The sequence below is a fragment of the Neopelma chrysocephalum genome, unplaced genomic scaffold (genome assembly GCF_003984885.1).
Source record: "Neopelma chrysocephalum unplaced genomic scaffold, ASM398488v2 Primary Assembly neopelma1_23, whole genome shotgun sequence".
Classification (NCBI taxonomy): Eukaryota; Metazoa; Chordata; class Aves; order Passeriformes; family Pipridae; genus Neopelma; species Neopelma chrysocephalum.
This window is the reverse complement of record NW_020897691.1, coordinates 23,653,215-23,671,251: the sequence shown is the minus strand read 5'-3', so window position 1 is coordinate 23,671,251 and position 18,037 is coordinate 23,653,215. Positions and strand designations below refer to the sequence as shown.

Genomic DNA, 18,037 nt, shown 5'->3' with positions numbered 1-18,037 from the left:
ATAGCCAGCAGATTCTTTTTTTTTGGGTAATATTGAAATTAATAGTAAAACAACTGCATGCATGATATGTTAGTTTGACTACTTTTTAACTTTAGTTAATGTTTTGCAATTTCTTCTGTTGCATGATCACACTGGAAAGAAACTTCTGTTAATTTGTTCTTCTGCTTTCCTAACCACATTGATTTGACAGCTTCTTCATTGCATTGGTGTAAGCTGTAGCATTAGACAGGGATAGCAGAAGACAAGGAGATAAGCAGACAAAAGCAACTCTAACTCTTAAACCCTTTAGCCTTCTACAGGGCTGAGCGCTCAGTAGGGAAATCCTGCCGTTTCTTGCTTCTGACAGAAAACGACTTGCAGACACTTTTTGAGCTCTTGGTGGAACACAAATTGAATTGATAATGTGTTACTAATGATATATGCCTGTAATCCTGGAAGTGAATTATGAGGTAACTTTGGGATAACAAATACAATGCCAATATTACTTAAAACAAGGTCTTGCAGTGATGAAAGGAAACATCTTGACAAATGTTTCATAGGCATAAGCTTTTAGATGATGATGCAACTATTATCTTTCTTCCAGTGGCATCTGACACCTTGTGCAATTTCATTGCTAAGTTCCTTCTGCCTTTCCCCCCTCCCTTTTCTTTTTTTTTTTTCTTCTTCCTTTAGACACAGAACCATACATCAAACTACACTGGCTGGCACAGCACGACAATTGCTGACAGTACCAGGACCAGTGGTGACAGTGCACCTGTTTCCTGTTTGGGGGAACATCACCACTGTACTCCATCTCCACCGGTGGATCACGGTTGCTTACCTGAGGAAAGTGCATCCCCTGCACGGTGCATGATTGTTCACCAGAGCAACATCCTGGATAATGTTAAGAATCTCTTAGAATTTGCAGAAACACTCCAGTTAATAGACTCCGTAAGTAGACTTGCCACCTCAGGTGGATTTGTGCATGGTCAAAGAGTAAGGGGAGAGGAACTGGGACTGTCCTAAATGTGTTTGTTGTTTTTCTCCGAGTAATTTCTAGTTGCTCCAGGATCTGAAGCTTAGCTCCCGACATAACAAAATGTAGCTGCTTGTAAATGAAGCCCTCGAGCATGGATGCGTATGTTTTTTGTGGGTGTCTCCCTTTCCTGCTACATCTTGGTGTGGGAACATGACTTTTGGCAAGCTGTACAGTAGGAGCTTGAAACGATCTCTCAACATTAAGTCTCCTTAAAATAAAATCAGAGACAATGGGAAAGATTTTAAAAAAGGAAATGATACTTGTATATATTTGAAGTGATACATGCCATATATATGGCTGCTTGTGTATTTGCATCATTTTCTAGAAGTTTTTTTTGTCGCTTCAATAGCTGGTTCTCAAAGTTTAAGGAGCTTGCCCTGGCAAATCTGAAGGACTGTAAACACATATTGAACTGCCGAGTATCTGACTGACATCGACACAGGCCTTTTCTCGTTGTGGTCTCTGGGATGATACGTGTACTGAAGTAGCACGTTGAAATATGTTTGTTGGTGGCAACATCCATCAGCAGCAGAAGTGTCTGCTTCATGCGGCATCACGTCCCTTTCAGCATATTCAGAGCAGGCTTGCAGGTTAGGAGTTTTGGTTTAGAGCACACGTTTTGCTAGCGAAAGGCACATCTTCATACCAAGCAGAAAATGCTTGGCAAACAGAGAGTAAGAGCATAGTGTGACTCATTCTTTAGGGACTCAGTTGCCAGCAACACTACTAGAATGTTAGACAGTTTGATGTGATTGAGGTATGTATTGAAAACACAAGCAGTGTTCACAGTGTTACTACTCACATAAACATGGTCAGGCTGAATTGAACTGGGAACTACTTGTTGTTGGTTACAGGCATATCCTAGCGCTGTATTTTCATGAGGTGGCACTATACACTGTCTTATACCTCCGTGCCTCCCACGTTGTTTCAGAATGCTTCATCATGGGATGATCTCAGCAGTTTTGAATTCTTTGAAGACACAAAAACTTTGGCTAGCAGAGCTCCCTCAGGCAAAGTTGCACAGCTTCAGCAAAGAGGGGCCAGTGCTTGTAGACCTCAAGAATACCCCATCACAAATTTGAGCAAAGTCATGTCAAGTCAGGGCTCTCTAAGCTCACCAAAGACCTTATCTGCCTCACAGGGCAGTGCGGCTCCATGGGTCCTTCTTCGCAAAAGGAGAGGGCACTCCAGCCCCTTAGCCAGTGGCCACGGTAGCACCTTGGTCCTAGCTGACGTCAGCAGCTCAACTCCTACTAAGCGCTCCCCTGTCAAAAGCCTGCCCTTCTCTCCCTCGCAGGTAGATCAAGACTTCTGCACAGATGTTACTAAATTCTCAAAAGTCACCCCAGTCTTAACAATTTAGAAACTAATCCTTTGGAACAAATGACTAATTACCGTTGTGCTTGTTGATTTTCACTCTGTGTTTGAATCTTCTCACTGCTCCTAGTCTTCACCACTGAGTTTAGTTAATCAGCAAGCTAACTGTTGATTCTCTTCTTTTAAATTCATCTGTGGGGCTTGGGTTTTTGTGTTTCTTTTTTTTCATTTTTGGATAATTTCTGTAGGGGAATGAGATTCCTTGCTTTGCTCTTGCTGCTAACTCCAACTACTAGAGTTTAAAATTTCTGATCATTTGTAATACTTTCCATCTCTGTCCACTTACAGAATGATTCATTGACCTAGAAAACCCCAAACTGCATTTAAATAGCATTCAGGTTGTGAGACAAACTGACAACAACCAGAAAATTCAAATCACACTCGCCATCCTCAGCCCAGGCCATGTGGGTTGGAGTGGAATAGGAATGAGGAGGAAAATGGCCTGTTAAAATGGCCTGGCATGCACTTCCAAATTCCTGATTGCTTTGTTTCACAGCTACAGCACTATTTAAAAGTGTTTTGGATTTTTTGTTTGTCTGTTTGTGTTGGTTTGCCTTGGTTTTGCTTTAGTCTTTGAAGTCAAAGAAACAATATTTCATAAAGGATAGTAAAAGATTTCATGTAATGATCTCCCACTTATTTCCCGTTACCTGTTAATCCTATGTCATTTATCCAGTGAAAGCTGGATTTTCTTAGACGCCACATTTTTATAAAGTAGCAAGTTGAGTCCAGAAGGTAATACATTGAATTCTTGTCAGAGTAAAGGATACCACTATGCTCACAGATTTGTAGATGCTGGAAATAGAAACAATATTTTAGGTTACTAGGCAGAAACATGCAAGGGCAATTTTATTCAAACAAATACTGCTGCCTCCTTTTCAGTCAGCTGTTTCTATTCCAAAACGCTCCATGCACCCATCACAGGTGGCAGGTCTCATTTTATGCTATGAAAACGAAGCACTTTGTTTTGAGAGAGATGATGGGAAATTTATTTTCCTGTCATAAACACTTCATTTACTGCCTTAAAAGCCCCTAGATTCCCCATGTAAATCTTTGTGGAATTTAACCCTATTTCCTGTGGCTTTGTTTCTGAAACATCCATTTACTCATTTTCACCCAGTTCTTACTTGGGCACACTGCTCTTAATTAAAATCTATCTGGAGAAAATCCAAACAAGGCTTTTAAGATCTGGCTCTTAGAGTGGTAGAAAGTGTTTCTCATTGGAACCGAATGTCACTGTCTTTAGAACTTACCTCTCTAGAATTGCTTGGTTTGGCTTCCTAAGTGCTCCAGCCAAACTGTTGAGTATTTTTTCACAATGTAGTTAGGTATCCCACGTACACCTACTTGCATCATAGGGTTAGGACAGTGACTCATGTCAATCAGAAGAAAATAATTTCTTTTTCTTTTGTTCAACAATGTCATCCTAACAAGTCAACCATTTAATCTGGATATTACTGTTAATTTTTTCTTTCCAACCTGCAGTTCTTAAACACCTCATCCAATCACGAAAACTTGAACCTGGACAACCCTGCACTTACTTCCACACCAGTATGTGGCCATAAGATGTCAGGTACCACCCCGTTCCACAGGGACCAAACTTTCAAAGCTCAGAAGGAGAACCATGTGTAAGTCTGTTGTCTTGTTGGTCTCATGAGGGTTCATTTCTTCAGGTTTGCGTACAACCATAGTGCTGGGTCAATGTATGCTTCAGTCTGAAAGAGGGCAGGTTTAGACCAGATATAAGGAAAAATTTTTTTACTAAGAGAGTGGTGAGGCACTGAAACAGGTTGCCCAGAGAAGTTGTGGCTGCCCCATCCCTGGGTATTTTCTAGGCCAGGGTGGATGAAGCCCAGGGCAACCTGATCTAGTGGAAGGGGTCCCTACCTGTGGCAGGGAGTTTGAAACTAGATGATAAGAGTTGGACTTGATGATCTCAGAGGTCTTTTCCAGCCTGGTTGCTTCTGTGATTCTATGATATTTAAAGTCCCTTTCAACCTAAACCATTCTATGATTCTATGCTTCTTGCAGAGTTGTTTGCTAACACATTCAGATTTTTCTTAGTTTGGAGTAAAACTTCCACTTCATGACTGTGGAGGTAAGTTATTAATACAGAACAGTCATGCATATAGGCTCACCAGTTTTTAAAATAAAGCCATTACACCTTATCACAGTAAAAAAAATGTTCTGCCAGAAAAGCGAAATGGATTATAGGCTTGCAGGGAAACATTTTCCCAAGTCTTTCAGCAGCTACTGCCTGTATGCACATATTTCTGTAAAGAGGTAGCATTTCCAAGCATCTTCCTTTAAAGTTCCTCTCCCTCTTTTTAAAGTTTCAGAACTCCAGCAATCAAGAGGTCGATATTAGAAAGCTCTCCAAGAACACCCACTCCATTCAAAAACGCACTTGCAGCTCAGGAAATCAAATACGGTCCTTTGAAGATGCTGGTAAGCAGGAAACAATGATAAAAGTTGCTTTGATATTAGTGCAGAGGGATGTTCTGGGACTTGGATATAATGTTTCTTCCTTTCAGCCTCAAACTCCGACTCATCTTGTAGAAGATCTGCAGGATGTTATCAAGCAGGAGTCGGAGGAATCTGCAATAGTGGCTGGGCTACATGAAAGTGGACCCCCTTTGCTGAAGAAAATCAAACAAGAGGTAAATCTCAAACTTACCCTAGGCAATTTAATTCAGAACTCTTTCTGAGAAACTTATACGAATACCTTTTCTGTTAAATAGCTGTGTCTGTTTTTCTTTCATGTGAGCCCCAAGATCTTAGTGTCGGTTCCATATAGTATACTAGGCATGCCTAATTCATCTCCCATTGATTTCCATAGAAGTCTTTCTGCTGTTTTCAGCAGGGGTTTGCTTGGGCTGTTCTAATGCAGTTTTCATTTGAAACTTAAAAAGAAAAGAGAAATTAGATAGGAATTTGGATTGAATCTTTCAAATATTGGTGAAAAATATAGAAGAACCCCATGGGGACCAAGCTCCATGGAGTGCCTTAGAAACCTGAACATTTGAGGACATTGAATTATATTACTTTGTCACTGAAGTTCTAAAAATACATATATTCTCAATCCTTTCTAGGGGATTAAGCTCCTGAATACTGACAGAGCACTGAGTGCAAGTATTCAAAGTTTTATTAGATGGCAATTTTTTTGAGAACCTTGAACTTTTTTCTTCTATAAAGAGCAAGGGTGCTATAAAAGATGTTACTGTAAACAGGCATTAGACACAGCTGTGAAGAATATTTGTTCAATTTATTAATCAACTGACAGAAATCTGGTCACTTAGGTACTGGTTGTTATCATGCCTTTCCTGCTTTCAGGTGGAGTCTCCAACAGATAAAGCTGGAAGTTTTTTTTGCTCAAATCACTGGGAAGGAGAAAACTTGAACACTCAGCTCTTTACACCTGGGTCTACTATGGAAGATGTGCCAGTAAGTTTTCACACCATCAAATAATTTTTTTGTTTTACACCCCTGTTCAATTCTTACATGCAAGAGAGAAAATATTTTGTCCGACCTTCTTCACAAGTAGGCATTATTCATTATTTCTGTATCATTTTCCTGTACTAAGCATAAAAGGCGAAATCCCACTCTTGATTAGATCACTGTAATGCCTGTAGAAGGTAGCAGAAGTTGCAGCCATTTTGCAGCCCACAGACTTTGGGAAGAGCCTGCACTAGGAAGACGCCTGCACTTGTGTGTAGAAATGACTAGATCGTGGAGTTAAAAACTGGTAAAAGAAAGGGAGAGTCTCTCTTGGTTTGTGCAAAGGAGACCTTGCATGTGAGTGGTTTCATTTGCTTTGCCAGGACTCCTGGGACTATTCAAAGTTACTGTTATTCTTGCTTTTGGGAGTTTCACTGGATGGAAAACCTTTGCACGTGGCAATGCTCCTGCAAAGCCAAGTCCCAGGGACCCCAGGCTGAGATCTGCTCCCTATCTGTGACTACCCAGTATGGCAACTTCTGCAGTCAGGCTCAGTTTGCTTTTAATACATTTGAATTCAGGTTGTTCCTGTGAGTTGCTGAAAACCATTTTTTTTTCTTTTCCTGCTCAGAATCTTCTTACCAGCTCCATTTTAAAGATGCCTGTGTCTGAAGAGGATGGTAGTTTTCACAAAACAGTACCTAGAAACAGGCCACTACCTAGTCCTCTGCAGGTAACTATTCTTTGATACAAATATCCTTTGTATATAAATATATATATATACATCTATATATATTGTTTTCTCACAGACTGATTTTGAGTATGGAAGAATGAGATGTTCAGATGAATGTGGTTGAGGATATCACTTTACCTGTGGAGCATGAGGACACAGTGGCTTCAGCTGTGCCAGGAAGCTGAATGGGACATAGCGCCATGTGTGGGGTGTTGTAACTCAGCTGGGTGCAGTGTTAAATTGGTAGGACTAAGAATTAGTGTCAGCCAGAGGCTTTTTTCTATGGACTTCTTGTAGGCAGCACTGCTGTTTTGGAGAGCAGGGGAGTTGAGTGGTGTGGTGATGGCCAGAACTTGTCACTGGCCTAGGGGTGAGAGGAGAAGACTCTAGCACTGCCTGACACAGTTATGGCCAGTTTTGCCCATCCAGGCCAGCACTAGGATGGCCTTTCCCTGAGTGTTGGCTGAGGCTGGTCCAGAAATGCAGTTGTAACGGGTGGTCTGAAGGGGCCTTTAACCCTTGCTGTAGGTCTGGGCATCTCTGAAATCAATTAAATGTGTGATTGTTGTAATGTAAGACAGATGTGAGGCTGGGTTTTATGTATCTATGTTTTTGCCAAGTGTTAACAAACATATACATTTGCTATACTTTAAAATGTAGCTGTTACATAGGGCCTGATCTAAAGCCCACCAAAGTTATTAGCAGCCAGTTTGTCAGCTCTTGTGGACTTTAGATGGGCCCCACAGCAAGTCATTCAGAAAACGAAACAGAATGTAGATGGTGATTAATTATCCTTCCACCACAACCCATATTTTTGAGGTAGATGAATGTGATTTTGTAGCCCTTCTCCACACGGGAGAATTAAAGGAAAGTGTGTCATTTCCCAGGGTGAGTCACTGTCAGAAAGGAAACACTTAACTCCGTAGTTCCTGACTTTCAGACAGATAGTCCACATGGCTAATCCTTTCTTTCCTCCCTCTTTCCAGAATTTACATTAGGGTTTACTTACAGTAGGAAGGAATGAACAAAGGCTGGTTTTGATTAAGCATTTCTAACCAGGCATTTAAAAGGGAGATAATAAAATTTTACACGTCCCCGTTTGGCACAGTTTGCCATGGAGTAGGCTTGTATTTTTGCCACAGATTTGTTTGATGAAAAACAGCTTTGGAGAGCAGGGACTATGTCTCCCCTCAGCATGGGGGTGTCTACAGGGCCCAAAGACTCATACTCCCTATTGCTTATCTTCTCTTTTCTCATGAACTGTGTTTTTTTTGCTACACCGTGGTAGGTGGCTGAGAGAAGGTTTTTAAGATCTGCTGCCCCTGGTCTAGGACAGGTATATAGGGACTGAATTCAGACCACCTCATGGCAAAGAAGCCTAGGGCTCCAGCTTTGCAGGGGGTTGCTGAAGTTCCCTGGACGTCTGGCTCAGCTCTGCTGCCTTGCCAGCATGCCAACACCCCTCTGTGACCTAGCCAAACTCCAGGCTCCTCCATAGGTTTAGAGCAACATTTTCAGGTAGCTAAACAGCATATTCTGTGTGTTGTCCTGTTAGTGGTAGTTGCCTGCACTTCGACTGTAATAAAAAAGAAGCATCTGAGGTGCCTGTAAAATAGGATCCTTTGATCTTTGGTGTAAGAGTGTTATATTTCCTGCTATCTAAAAATAATTTCTTTATAAGCTGCTGTAAATGAAAGGGCTTGTTTAACCTTCTGTCCTCACTCATGCTGATTTTGTTCAGGAAGTTTACACGAGTCAATTTGTGGATCATTCTGGGTTCAATTCTTCAGTCCTTTCTCAGGAAAAGCATGTTAAAAGTCAGGTATTCTCATTGTTTGGATAAAGAGGACTTTTTCTTAAGTAGGAACTGAATTAAAAAGGACTTCCCAGCTCATCTCAGGGTTTAAAGCATGTTGAACTGAAAGAAAAAGTAGTTGTAAAAAGCCCCAAAATTAATAGTTAGTATGCAGTTTCTTGTTGTACTAGTATGAAAGTAAAATTGTTCTCTCTGCTGATGAAACATTAAACTTTTCAGCTGAAATGTAATCTTAACTGAAGGCTAGGGGTTTCTGTGATGGTGGCAGAGACAACTTTTTTCAGAATGAAATACAGGCTTTTTGTAACAATGCAGTATTGTCTGCCAATGGCTGCGCTCTCTGATTTGGATTTGATGTCATGGTCAAATGTAATGGTAAGGCTGCTTGGCTTCATTTCAGAGGGGAAAAGTTTGGCCCCATGAAGCTCAGAAAAGACATGTAGTTTAGATCTTTTTCACACCAAGAACTACTGCTGCTCTGTCCCTAATTCTTCTCCTCTTCCACCCCAGTGTAAATGGACATAGTGATGAGGACCCCAGTGATGAGGACATAGTGTGTCTAAAGGGTGCAAAGCAATGGAGAAGGTTGGCGTTTATGCTTGTTTGATCGGTTGCATTTTGTACATGGGCAGTTTTTAGCATGTTTTGTTCTACACTTTCTACACTTCCTAGTTTCTAATTTGGTATATTGCCTCATACATGAACACATGCATGGACACACATGTGAACACTGGACTAAATCCATTGATTCCATGCAAATAGACATGAAACACGAGGGAACCCAGAATTTCATCTGGGTGAAATTTAATTTTGTCTGCGTGTGTTGACATTGCTGCTGTTAATATTTTGGACCTGATCCAACTGTTCTTAGGCAAATTCTCATTGTCTTCAGTCCAAGTAAGAATTATAGCACTCTCTGCACCTTGGGATCTGTGCATGAAGAGGGAAGAAAGAAAGAGAGCACTGAACTTAATTTTTTTTAATATGCTTGGTTCTTAAAACTCCCTTTTAAATTTGAACTTACATAAGAGGGAGGCAGTATATTTACCAGCCTACAGTATTTTTCATTGCTTTAATAATTTGCACTTCATTTACATAAAGATATTTGGCTAGCAATAAACTGATCAAAATGCTTGATTACTTATGGTTTTGCTGTTAAATTCCAAAGAAGGCAAGAGTAACAAATGTTCAAACAGATCTCTAAGGATATTTTTTACTGCATTTTGGATACACAACTGATCATATGCAATTTAGTAATTAATAGCTGATGACCATATCAGATAGCACAATATGATTCATGATCACTTAGGAGGAACAGCATGTTGCATAATTTGGCATGTGAGGTCAGGTAGCTGCATATAACAGCACTGGGAATATGGTGGTGTCAATGTTGTACTAGAGCAATGGGAGGAGAAGGCCCCTTAGACCGAAGAAGAGTTTGGGCTTGATCCCCATTCAGTCCCGTGGTTAAGTCTCTCTATGACATTGGATGTAAAGGTAGTTGTGTGTAAGACCTTTCTGGTAAGGTGTGAAGGTTCAGCCAGTTTTTTTGTCCTACATGACAAATCTCATGTTTGTACATTAAGTATTATCTTGCTTGCAGGAACAGGCAGTGTCTCACCCAAACCCACATGTTGCCTTGGGGGGGGACTTACAGTCCGTTGCACAGATCCCAAATACTTCTGCTTTATATTGGTGGAGTTAGTTAAAACCTGTATTTTTGCACCCTATATTTTTGCCACTTACATGGCAGGGAGATTCTGGCCTTACGAGCAACTTTTCCAAGGGTTAAGATTTTGGGGTAACCTACTCCAATACCGAGCATGTGCTTGAATAGTGCCCCGTAAGAAGTTACATAAAAAACCTCTGTTTCTGGCCCTTCCTATGTTAAAGTTAGATTTTATTTCACATTATGTTCTGTAACAGTAGCAGTACATAATACAAACTATCCTAACATAGACATTGTAACAGATAGAAAAGTAGGCTAAATCACAGACCTTCCACCTAACCCTGCAGGCTATCAAAAGACACCATGAAATGGAACCTTTTAAGAAAATAGCGCTGCTTTGATATCTTCTTCCCGCAGTAACAAAGGAAACAACACAAGGTAGAAGCCCTGCAAGCTAAAGAGAACGTTCTTCAACCCCTAGCTCCTGTCACTTTCCATTTTTTAACCACAGACTGACACGTTTCAGCTCGAATTTCCTGACTTTCAGCGGTTTATGTAACCATTTTCTTTAAAGAGTAGGTTTAAAGGATTTTAAAACAGTTACTTGGTTAACCTTTTTTCAAGAGTGTAAGCTGTCATGAAGCTTAATTTTCTTAGTTTAAAAAGTGAAATGTTATTTCATTTGCAGCTGGTTGTAAGATAAAATGTCCAGGAAGGCAGCATGGTCTCATGCAGTAGCAGGCTTTCTCTTGTTTTCCTCCATAGCTTTTTGGGGGCAAGAAGATCCTGAAATCTCATACACTGCTTTGTTTAATCAAGGGAGAGGAGGAAGCATGCTGTGTTTGAGATTTGCACAGCAAGGGAAGGTAGCCCCATGGGTTTCCCTCACTTGTGTTGCCCCTTCTCTCACCAGTGACTGATGTGTGCACGAAAGAGCTGTGCTTGGCACAGCTGAGGGAGCAAGAGGAGCTTTGAAGTTACAGGTCAGTCATTTCATGTTTTCCATCCAGGGCAGCAGAAGTTGAATTGCAAACAGATCAGATAGAGCTACCCTAAGCTGGTGGTGGTCTCTCAGAAAGAACAAAAGTGACAACTTAACTATTACCCATTTGCAGCAATGTATTCTGATCTGTGAAAAAAAAAATTACTTAAGGACAAAATTGGAAAGGAACTGAATATCCTAGTGTGAGTTGCAGATGCTTAGCCCACTTCCATGTCGCATCCATTAGTCTTACTTGGAAAGCTCACACATCTCGAGCAGGAATATCATCTGAGCAAGGCTTCGGGGATAAGCTCTTAAAAGTGCCATCAAATAGCTTTTTCTAGCTCTGGTATCATGCTTATAAAAGTTGAAAAGTTGGACCATCGTCTTTTCTCACATTTAGCAAGCTGTATTTCTGAGCAACTGGGAAAGCCCCAGAGTTTAGGAGAAGTCTGTCCCACGCTTGGGGGGAGAACTAGCAACATGAGCAGAAATGGTTCTCTCTTGGCATATGCGGTAGAATTCATTTATGGTCACTTGAGTTTTTCATTAGTCTTTACTGTCTGGTATTGATAAGTAAAATGGCTGCTCTTGGTAGTGCATCCTTACAGAACAGAAAGCCATGTTATTCTACATGATATTCATTGTATTCTGCTAAGAAATTGTTTTGTTTAGGACACTGTTTTACTGTTTCAGAAGGAGTACTGCTTTTCTGTTCCAAGCCCTCTTTTCAGTCAGTGGCATGTTCTGCAAACTATCCATACCATGCAATCTAAGGGAAAACTGGCAAGAAATCCAGCTTTTTGCAGCAGAAAAACATGATAAGAGACCTTCAAATAGTCTGAGCCCTCTAAATATTTTAAAAATATTAGCTTCTTTTTTTTTTTCATGAATGCCAGCACAGCTTGGCTAAATTAATGGGAATGTGTGTAAAACCACTAACTTTGGTGGAGTTGCTGAAGATACTTGCCAGCATAGTGGAGATTTAAAATCTGTTTTCTAGCACAGTTCTTTGGCCAAGGATTTTTACTGCACTTTCATCAGTTTGGGAGCTCATTACTGCAGGACTGCAGCAATGTTTGGTTTTGGCATCAGTTCCTAACACACAGGGTGTTGTAACACTGGAGCTTTCTTAAGCTCTAGAGACAGCACATGAAAAGGCAGTCCCAGCTACGAGTGCAGTAGGACAAGTTCTGTTAGAAGAGCACCTTTCCACAGTCTTTTTTTTTCCCTTACTCTGGTCTTGTTTTCTTTAGATGGTCCAAGTTTTTATTTAAAGTGCTTTAACTGGATGTCCCAGTTACAACTTTGACAGTTTGTTTACAGTTCACATCTGCCTGAGGGCAGTTGAAGGCATATTACATGATAAGTAAGGTAGTTTTACTGCCAGGAGAAGGATGTGCTGGTAGGATTATTGAAGTTAAAAAAAAAAAAAAGAGAGTGGGAAAAAAAAAAAGGCCAGGGAGAATGACATAACTGAAATTGTACTATGGGTCTGTAATTTTATCCTATGGAAATTTGTAGTCGTATGCCTTCTTCTTCCCCTCCACTCCCTGATTTAACTTAAGGAGAGAAACTGCTGTGTGTGGAAGAGAAAAATACAGCTGGAAGTACTGGCTGAAAAGGCTTAAACTCTTTTAGTTGACAGCAGAACTATAGCTAGTCTGCCACTCTTCGAGGCAATTCAAAAATTATCTATATGGGAAGAATTTACTATGGAAATCCCTTTCACTCCCCAGTGGCTGGGAATTTAGGTGCCAAAACAAACACCTCACTCTTAAATGACTGAATTTAAATAGGGTGAAATACACTGAGTCGATGTCCATCAATTCTGGTGGGTTTAGGGTCAGGCCTTTTGGCTTTTCATTACAAAGCTCTTGTGTTTCCACCCATTGATTTGCAGACTTAAACCTTTAAATATGATCAGGAGGATGCAATGAGCTTTCTGCAAAAGGAGTGTTCTGACAGGGGTTTCTGTGCTGTTTTCCTGCATGCCTCTAGCTTTCTACCTGGGTCTCTTTTCTTTTGATGCATTTGAGGACCACTGCTTTCTCCGGGGCGCTGCTACTGTCTTGTATCAGCCCTGTCAGTACTTGCTGTGAACCTGGCATGGAAGGAGACATTGTAGCATCCCTTTTTATCTTTTTTACTAAGAGGTCCCATAGCTGTGTGTGACCAGGCCCAGCAAGGTGCTCTACCTGGGCCGTGGGACCCAGCATTCCCTGCCAAGGAGGGAAGGAAATCTTCTTGCGTCAGAATGACTTTCACACGTGGCTCTGGCACTGCACTGCAGGGCTGGCAAGGCAAAGGCATTGTGCTTTGTTTTGTGTTGGCTGCCAAGAGTCAAGACTTCAGAAAGAAAATGTTTATTAAAAATACCCACTGTAAATGTTCTCTGAGTTCCCCAGGGTAGAATTGAAAAATGTCTTAGTAAAAATGCTACATCAGAAAACATTACTTTTGGTCAAATTCTGCTTTCTTCACTAGAGCAAAGCTCTCACCACCATCCCTGAGATGCAAAGTTAGTTTCTTTTTATAAGTTTGTCACAGGAGGAAAAAAAATAGTGTAATACATTTCTGGGAAAATTAATACATGGGTCAAAACTGTGTGAGGATATTCTCCCATGCTATCCCTACAGCAAAACTAAAGTTGTTTGAAGCAGGATCAAGTGAGGGGTTGAGCTGGTCCTCCTTGCTGTGTCTACCACCAAGTGCTCCCCAGGGTGGCCGAGCCTGGTGGGAGGGCAGAGGGTTACTGCCTGCCTGAGCAGCTTCTTCCACACTGACATCAGGTTAAATGGAGACCAGGCTTTCAGTGGAATGAGTGACATGTAGCAGCCTGTTGAGATGTTGGAGATACCAGGATACAGATTTATTATTTTTTTTTTCTACTAGGCACATGGCTGCTAATACAAAGAACTCAGTGTAGATACTAACGATTAAGCCTAATTTATGAAATAGGGACATTCCTTGCCTGAAGTTACTTCTATTTTTTAAAAATTGACATACTGTGACAAATGGACTTTTCCTTACATGTTTTCAGTTATTTAAGGGACTGCTGATCTCTCATTTCTAGACCAGTGCATTGAAGCTGTGGGGGATCATAGGGAAATACCTGTCAGACACATATTTGTGTTGAAATGATGGATATTCTGGAAGTACCAACTACTTTCGAGGTATACAGAACAAATTCAACTTCTAAGTAAAACCAATGGCATTGTACCAGGCATTAATTTGGTCCCTAATACAAATACCTCTGAAAGAGCAGGGGAAAATATTCACAGGTGCCTGAGTCCCACTGAGGATCAATAGGAGCTTGTAGGTTCCCGGCTTGTGTAGGTGCCTTTGAAAAAGTTACCTTGGAAGCTGTTTAACCAAAACATAAAAGAAGCTGTGGCATGTCGCCTGCATGTCTGCGGCATGCAGAAAGTATGTCACACCTGCTTTCTGGCTGTGGCATGTGCCTTAGGCTGAGCCACAGCACAAGGTATACTTGAACTGCTCTAGAAGAGAGGTGTATGGCATGTTTGTTCACTTCGCAGATGCAGCTTTCCCATAAAAAGCTGCAGAAACTTAATGATTTGAGGCCTGACCTGGTTCTCCTTCAGATAGGGAACTCCCACAGAAGCTCAGCAGGAGTTTTGCTTGCAAAGTGGCATCAGGAGCAGAGACAATATTTGGTATTTCTCTAGAGAGAAGAGAAAGCCATGTTTTTAGGGAAGCCCAGCAGAAGTTTACAGAGGACTAACACCCTTTCCCTCATCTTGGCCATTCTGCTTTGTTATTCACTGGTTTGGTCCCTTTTTGGACTGTAAGCCCTCCGAGGCGGGGAACCTCAGTCCTGTTTGTACCAGTGCCCTGATTAGGGCACGTTATGTGAAATTATCTATATTTCATATGTTGCCCAGCCTTTTACTATCCGTATGTCTCAGATAACACAGTTTACCGTCAGGAGAGCATTCTCTAAACACTTAGGCCAGAAAATAATTTAAGGATCCTCTTGCAAAGTTAGCAACTAGCAGCATAAAGAGCCATGGGCACACCAGGACAGTTCTGCTCTTAGCAGATGGTTTGCAGTCCAGTAATTATGCTTCATCCAGTGTCCTAGATGTTGGGAAGGCATTGGCCATGTCATTGAGCAACATAGTTATTGAACTGCAAAGATGATCCTTTTTGAAAGCAATTGAAAACAGAGAAGGGCTTCTCCTGATGTGTCTTTATTGGTGAATCTTGAGCATTTACCTTCTCAATATTCAGCAGTACTGGGATCCCTTGTGGGCAGGCAGCTTTCCGTTAAGCACAATCGTGTGCATTTTTGGCATGCAGAGTACTCATGCAGCAAACTCTATGTGATAATAGAGTTGTTATTCAGGGCTTAGGGAATATCTCAATGTGGAAAAGCAGACACAATGGATAAGTGAAGGAGTTCAATAGAAAAAAAAGAAGTTTATGTATACTGGTAAATTCCAGGAGCTTTGAAATTTCATTACTGTTTATAGCTCAAGGCAATGAGAAATGTCTCACATGTGTAGTGAGTAAATAAATACAGTGCAAACAGCCCTCTGCAGATATGTTTATCTCACTTTAACATTATACTAAATGGTGTCTATAACCTCCATAAATACCACAAGAAGTGAAATGGCTTACATGATAATTAAAATGCTGTTTCTGCTGAGAGTCAAGCCCCCCTCCCCTTCTCCTTTGCTGGAGGAGCGGAGCTAATGGGCACGTGCCAATCACTGTGCACAGGTGAAAGCAGCCTCGAGCGCAGGATTTTTCGTTGGCTGTGGTCAGGCCGTCAAGGTTGTTGGGTTCATTTAGGGAACTTGCGGACAGCACAGCTGTATTTCTACAGTAGAGGTTCAGCAGGAATTTGTGCATGGTCACAGCACTGAACATAACTGTGGGCTTTAGCCTGGCTGTATTCTGTTGACCCTAAAGTCCACCCACCAAGTATATTCTCTTTTAGACCTTTCATATAAAGGAAGGATTAAAGGCAAGGCTATAGATATGGCCTCGTAGAAAAGACATTGTCTGAGAGAGAAGCAGGGAGGTTTCGATCCTGGCTCTTGTGTTGTACCCCTGTGCAGGTCATCTGGTCTGCCTGCCCCTGTGGTCTCTAATCAAGGAGCAGGGGTGATATTTTTTTGCTTGTTGTGTTGAGATTTCAGTTTCTCTGGAGATGGGACAACATCCTTCTGCATGTTCATGCAACAGTTAATTAGAAGCGGGCCCAGCTTTGGCTGGGGCTATGGATAAATCGCATGGCGTGCAACTCAAATCTCTCTGTTTTCTAATTTAGCATCTGAACAACGCCTGGGAGTCAGCATCCTGTGGGAAAATCGAAGATCAGATGGCTCTGACAGATCAGGCACGCAAGTACATGGCCACCTTCCCCACTCGGACTCTAGTGATGTGAAAGGGTTGACGAATAGAGAAGCATTATGATTTTGAGAACACTTCACCTCTGCTGGGAAATTCCTGTTCCTCTGCATGAAAACTTTTCATGAATGGGAGAAGAGCCTATCTTTGTTGTGGTACAACAGTTGGGAGCAGCACAAAGTGCATTTACTCACTCAGCATATATATTCTTGTTGGATTTCACCCAACTTAAGAGTTGGTTTTTTTTTAATGATACTTGCCTAAATTATTAGGTATTGAGTTTGAATCAGTAATTAATGATCTTAAGTGCAGACTTATAATAAAGACAATTTTTCTTGTACTTTTTGAGATCAAGCAGACTTAATACACCAGTATTGTTATTTCAGTGATGTGCTAGCCAAGGGGTGGGGTTTTGTTTCTTTTTTATTTTTCTTTAATAATAAAAGAGCAGGTACTCAAACAGATATATCTTAAATCACTGAAGAAAACGCATTGGTGTGAAATACCGAAGTGAAAAGCATTACTATAAACGCTTGTCTGTGCAAAAGGGGAAAACTGATTAAGATCGTGAATACTCAGATATCCATGCATCTTGAAATACTCTTTTCTGTTTTGGTTCTAGACCAATATACATTGTGTGTTTCTGTTGGGGGGGTGGGTAATTAGCTTGCTTTAAAAAATATTACTGTATGAAACATAGATTTATGAGAAAAAATATATTTTTATTCAGTAATTTAATTTTGTAAATGCCAAATGAATACTGTGTTTTGCTGCTACAGACCTTAGCGTGTAGACATGCTGCTAGTGTAAAAGGAGCAGTAGAGCTTTATGGAAAGAAAACAAATGTTGATGTTAGCTAATTGACTATGCACTAGCATTCCAGACCTTTTTGATTTATTTTTTTTTACATCATTTATATTTTTTTCCCCTTTTTTTATAAGCAATATTTTTGAACACTGTTCCTGGGAGATTTTTTTTTTGTCTGGATGTGTTGTTTTGTTTCTCATTGGTTTGTAACAGCATGCATTGCACCTTCATATGTTTGGGAGAACACTGTCTTGTTCATGTTGTCTCTTTTGTTCCATGTCTAGCTAGTTGTTCCCTAACTTGGGTCTTGTGTACTGAATCAGGTTCTTAGAAATTCATGGTTCTTTGTACTGCCATATCAACTCTTTATTGATATGGCAAAACACTGATTTAATTTTATTTTTTTATTGTTTTGGTTTTTATAACAGCCTTTGAATTTGCTGCCTTAATAGCATTTGGTGCAGCTTCATCTGCACTTAATTTTTTATACAACAATGTACTGCCTTGTAGATAAATAAAGTGTGTTCTTTTTTACTTAAACCGTATGGTCTCCTAATCTTGTTTTTCTTTGGTGTTTTGTTGGTGGATTTAAAGGCAACAATCAAGCCAAGAAGGTTTTTCCCAGTGCACTTATCTAAGTAAGGAATAGGGTTTTGTACACCATAGATAGCCTCAAAATCCTCAGTTCTCATTGATTGCTAAAGAAGAGGAAGGAACACTGCACAAAACAGTGAGTACAGAGCATGTTGTGGTCTCAAGGCACATTTTTAGTGACACCAGAGTCCGGGTCAGCTTCAGTCAGTGGGAGACTTACT

General features: G+C 40.8%; 1 protein-coding gene across 3 annotated transcripts in view; it reads left to right on the top strand.

Moving 5' to 3' along the window:
* Positions 1-17,762, top strand: part of MYB (MYB proto-oncogene, transcription factor) — a 28,532-nt gene extending 10,770 nt beyond the window's left edge. For 2 of the 3 annotated variants that reach the window (XM_027683150.1, XM_027683159.1), the window contains 7 exons: positions 673-930; positions 3,881-4,023; positions 4,729-4,843; positions 4,930-5,055; positions 5,729-5,839; positions 6,465-6,566; positions 16,336-17,762. In XM_027683150.1, coding sequence (XP_027538951.1) covers positions 673-930; positions 3,881-4,023; positions 4,729-4,843; positions 4,930-5,055; positions 5,729-5,839; positions 6,465-6,566; positions 16,336-16,452 — 972 coding nt within the window. In that variant the 3' untranslated portion in view covers positions 16,453-17,762. Of the gene's footprint in view, positions 1-672; positions 931-2,159; positions 2,316-3,880; positions 4,024-4,728; positions 4,844-4,929; positions 5,056-5,728; positions 5,840-6,464; positions 6,567-16,335 lie in introns of all 3 variants that reach the window. The other variant, XM_027683141.1, reaches the window with a different exon arrangement.
* Positions 17,763-18,037: the final 275 nt, after the last annotated feature.